Source organism: Lynx canadensis, chromosome E3 (assembly GCF_007474595.2).
Source record: "Lynx canadensis isolate LIC74 chromosome E3, mLynCan4.pri.v2, whole genome shotgun sequence".
In the NCBI taxonomy this organism is placed as follows: domain Eukaryota; kingdom Metazoa; phylum Chordata; class Mammalia; order Carnivora; family Felidae; genus Lynx; species Lynx canadensis.
This window is the reverse complement of record NC_044318.1, coordinates 23,659,747-23,663,916: the sequence shown is the minus strand read 5'-3', so window position 1 is coordinate 23,663,916 and position 4,170 is coordinate 23,659,747. Positions and strand designations below refer to the sequence as shown.

The window sequence follows — 4,170 nt, the reverse complement described above, 5'->3', positions numbered from 1 at the left end:
CAGGAGGCGCCAATGCGCGTTTGAACGTCGTTCATATCTAGGTGCAAAGGAGTCAGGGAGCCCCAGCCGCAGACAGCGCTCTGGCCCGAGGCCCAGCCGGCCAGGGTGTGGGGGGCGGGGAGGAGGAGCGGTGCTGTGGGCCCGTCGTCCCTTCGCACGCGCGGCCTAGGACGGCGCCGTGCAGGTGCTCAACCAGCGCGAGTCCTGGAGAGTTGTGGCTCCAGGGAGAAAGCCGGCTCGCACGCTGCAACCGGCTTCCCTCCAACGGAGTGATTCTCTGAGACCCAATCAGAACGCCGGCTCGTTGCTTCCGGCCCGCGCCACCCAATGACTGTGCACGGGAGGGAGAAGGGCGTGAAGCCCAGCGGCGCCATTATTCTTGAGGGCAAAGGGTTTCTAGCGCCCGTGCGGTGGGGGGGGGGGGGGGGGGGTGAGCGAGCTTCTTGCGCGCTTCCACTGAGGCAGAAGGCATCCTCCGATGCTCTAATCCGGGTCCATGTAGGACCTGTAAGAATAACACCTTAGGGGGTTGCGCTGGTCCCATGAGAGGCTGGTCCTGGTGCCCTTCGGGCTTCCTCGGCGGCGCCCTGGGCCCGAGGACCGACCAGGTTTGGTCCCGCGGCGTCCAGAACCCCGGGCCCGCCAGCGAACGGGGGAACAGCGCTGGACCCATGGCGCCGCCCGGGGCCCAGCGCCTCGCCGGCGAGCAGGGGGAGGCCCACCCAGAGCGAGGGAAGCCGGGCGCCTTGAGCTTCGCAGACGTGGCCGTGTACTTCTCTTCGGAGGAGTGGGGCTGTCTGCGGCCAGCCCAGAGGGCCCTGTACCGGGACGTGATGCGGGAGACCTACGGCCACCTGGGCGCACTCGGTGAGGCCCGGCCCGCCCCCTTCTCTCCCTTTTTGTGACACGGGGATTTTTAGACTTCTGGTGTGGACGCGTCCAAGTGTCTGTTGTTAAGGAGGGTCTTCTCCGCTAGGGTCCGGAGGCTGTGTCCCCCGCCTTAGCTGGGCTCCATCCTCTCACCCTGTCCGCTGTTGGCCTCTTCTCCCCTAGGATTCGCAGGCCCCAAGCCCGCCCTCATCTCCTGGATGGAGAGAAAGAAGGAGGCGTGGAGCCCGGAGGCCGAGGATCCCGAGGACAGGGCGAGGCACCCAGGATATGGGATAGGTGAGGAAAGTGGGGCTGAGCTGGAAGTCACCCTCTCTTGGGAGCGAGTCCCAGGCAGGAACTTTCCCCTGGCAGTCTCCTTCCAACACACAGCCCAGTTAGTGAGGATCTTCTGAACCTTCACTTCCAAATTTCCCTTTATCAGACCTGGTGCCTTCCTTACATCAAGGATAGCTGGGTAGGGGGGAAGAGAAGGGGGGGGGGGTAGAATTTATTGAGCCTTCCTTCTCTATGTGCCCAGAGCATTTGCATGCCTCAGAAAGGGGCCAGAAGTTCACTTAGTGAAATTGTTAGTTTTGGCCCAGGTGGTGACTGCTGTGTGTGTGTGTGTGTGTGTGTGTGTGTGTGTGTGTGTACGTGTATTTATTATTTATTTTAAGATACAGAGCACAAGCAGGGGAGGGGCAGAGAGAGAGGAATAGTGAGAATTCCAAGCAGGCTCCGCATTGCCAGCACAGAGCCTGCTGTGGGGCTCAAACTCACGAACCTCGACATCATGACCTGAGTGGAAATCAAGAGTTGGAGGCTTAACCGACTGAGCCACCCGGAGCCCCTGTGACTGCTGTTTTTGTATACACTGACCTGTGGTCCATTCCAGTGCCTTGAGAAATCTCTGTCCCTACTGAAATGCCTACTTTTAGGGGCTTTAATGTGGCAGGTGATTGCTTATTTTTGACAGGCAGTACTGTCCCTCACCTTCTGACAAAACTGTAATTTTCCAAGCCCTAAATGAGGGGGGTGGGGGGAAGGCCATGGAGTGGGGAGCTGCTGCCTTAGATGAACCCGGGGGCTCTGAAACAGGGAATACACCAGAGAAACAGACTGCTGCTGCCTTCACCTACATCTCCCCATGGTGAGAGAAAACACAGGCGGGGGCATGCAGGCACTCAACTCTTTGGTTTCAATTCTCTCGTCTCTTTAGAAAGCAAGAAAAAGAAATATGAACCAAGCAGCAGAATCAGGGCCAAGGAGCTGGAGGACCCCCCTGTGAAGAACGGGCCACTGATGAAGGCCAGGCTGGTTCCTGGTTTTAGAGACTGCAGCCATTCATTGCCTCAGGTCTCCTCTGACACGGGACACCAGTGCACCGAGACTCCCAAGAGGCCCTACCCCTGCCTGGAATGCAGCCGTTCTTTCAGCTACCCCTCCCTCCTAGCCAGCCACCAGCGGGTCCACTCTGGGGAGCGGCCCTTTCCCTGTGACCAGTGTGGACGCTGCTTCCGCCAAAGAGGCAATCTGGCTGTTCATATGCGCATACATACGGGGGAGAAGCCCTTCTCCTGCCCAGACTGTGGGAGGCTCTTTGCCTACCCCTCGATGCTGGTCAGACATCGGCGAATCCACTCTGGAGACCGTCCATATGTCTGTGGGCCTTGTGGGGTTCAGTTCTCCCAGAGGGCTCACCTGGTCCAGCACCAGCTGCTTCATACAGGGGACAAGCCTTATTCATGTCCGGATTGTGGCCGCTGCTTCCGCCAGACGGGGGCCCTGGCCATCCACAGACACAGACATGGTGGGGAGAAGCCATATGTGTGTACTGAGTGTGGGCGCCACTTTACACATCCTTCGCTCTTGGCTATCCACCAGCGCACCCACACGAGGAAGAAGCCCCATATCTGTTCTGACTGTGGTCGGGGCTTTGCCTACCCCTCCCTCCTGACCAATCACCAGCGGGTCCACTCTGGTGAGCGCCCCTACCCTTGTGCCCATTGCGGTGCCCGTTTTGCCCAGCAAAATAACCTGCTTCAGCATCAGCTCATTCACACAGGCGAAAAGCCCTATGAGTGCCCTGATTGTGGCCGCTGCTTCCGGCAGAGTGGCTCTCTGGCTATCCATAGGCGCACACATACAGGGGAGAAGCCCTACTCCTGCCCTGAGTGTGGGCACCAATTTACCTCTTCGTGTGTCCTCAACAGTCACAGGCGTGTCCATTCTGTTGAGAGGCCCTTCCCCTGTTCCCAGTGTGGGAAAACCTTTAAACGAAAGAGTGCCCTGGAAGCCCACCAATGGATCCATCGCACACGCAGGACAAGTCAGAGGGGCGCCGGACCTCTGTTACAACCTCCAGCCCGAGCTTCTGTCCCTGAGGGTCAGGAACCGTCAGTACACTTCCGGCATTTTCCTGATATGTTTCAGTAGTGCGAGTGTCTGAGTTCAGTAGCGTGAACGAGCGAGTGTTTTAAGATTCTCTCTGATCAAGTGTTGGGAAGGAGGTGCACAGAGGGCATAGGAGGGGTAGGAGAAGGGAGGAAAAGGGAATCAATCAAAAAGGAGATAGTGGGGGCTGAGCCACATCTAGAGTCTGTGAGTGACCTGGAGCTGAGAGGGAGGACATCCAGAGGGAAGCACCATCCAGGAAAAGCATGAGTGTCCTCCAATCCACTCCCAGCACCAACTGCTGACCTCTGAGCTTTCAGCTCCCAGTTTTCCCTAACTCTAGAACTCAGGAGTTCAAATCTTAATTTGGACCAGAAGCCAAAATGGAAGAGGAGGATCATAGGCTTTGAGCCAGTTTATCCCATGTTCAACCTTGGTGCATCTTGCGTCATCAACATCTTTCTATAAAATAAGTACATGAATCCGGCCCCCAAGGTGGTTGTGAGGATTAAATAACATATATTCAGTTAAAACTGTCTAGTACAATACTTTTTGCTGTATATATCCTCCCAAGCTTTGCAGGTAGAGTTGTTTGAATATTGTCTAATCATCCCTGCTGAAAACAACTCTTTCAATGTGATTTTCGTAGCTTAAAAAAAATTTTTTTTAATGTTTATTTTATTTTTTGAGAGAGATACAGGACTCCAGTTGGGGAGGAGTAGAGAGAGAGGGAGATACAAAATCTGAGGCAGGCTCCCTGCTCTGAGCTGTCAGCACAGAGCCCTACCACGGGCTTGAATTCACCAGCTGGGAGATCATGACCTGAGCCTAAGTCAGATGTTTAACCGACTGAGCCATCCAGGCGCCCCTCGTAGCTCTTTTCTATATTTCAGCAAGTTATAAACT

General features: G+C 56.0%; 1 protein-coding gene across 1 annotated transcript; it reads left to right on the top strand.

Annotated features, from left to right (window-relative positions):
* Positions 1–542: 542 nt before the first annotated feature.
* Positions 543–3,885, top strand: LOC115504593 (zinc finger protein OZF-like). The gene is made up of 3 exons (XM_030301656.2): positions 543–867; positions 1,054–1,167; positions 2,090–3,885. The coding sequence occupies exons 1-3, from the start codon at positions 543–545 to the stop codon at positions 3,304–3,306; spliced, it is 1,656 nt and encodes a 551-aa protein (XP_030157516.2). The 3' UTR covers positions 3,307–3,885.
* The last annotated feature ends 285 nt before the right edge of the window (positions 3,886–4,170 follow it).

Excerpts from the sequence above, each read along its gene's own strand:
- LOC115504593 (XM_030301656.2), top strand. The coding sequence starts at position 543 with ATGAGAGGCTGGTCCTGGTGCCCTTCGGGCTTCCTCGGCGGCGCCCTG. Across the intron at positions 868-1,053 it reads CGGCCACCTGGGCGCACTCG|GATTCGCAGGCCCCAAGCCC; the intron begins GTGAGGCCCGGC and ends CTTCTCCCCTAG. Across the intron at positions 1,168-2,089 it reads GCACCCAGGATATGGGATAG|AAAGCAAGAAAAAGAAATAT; the intron begins GTGAGGAAAGTG and ends TCGTCTCTTTAG.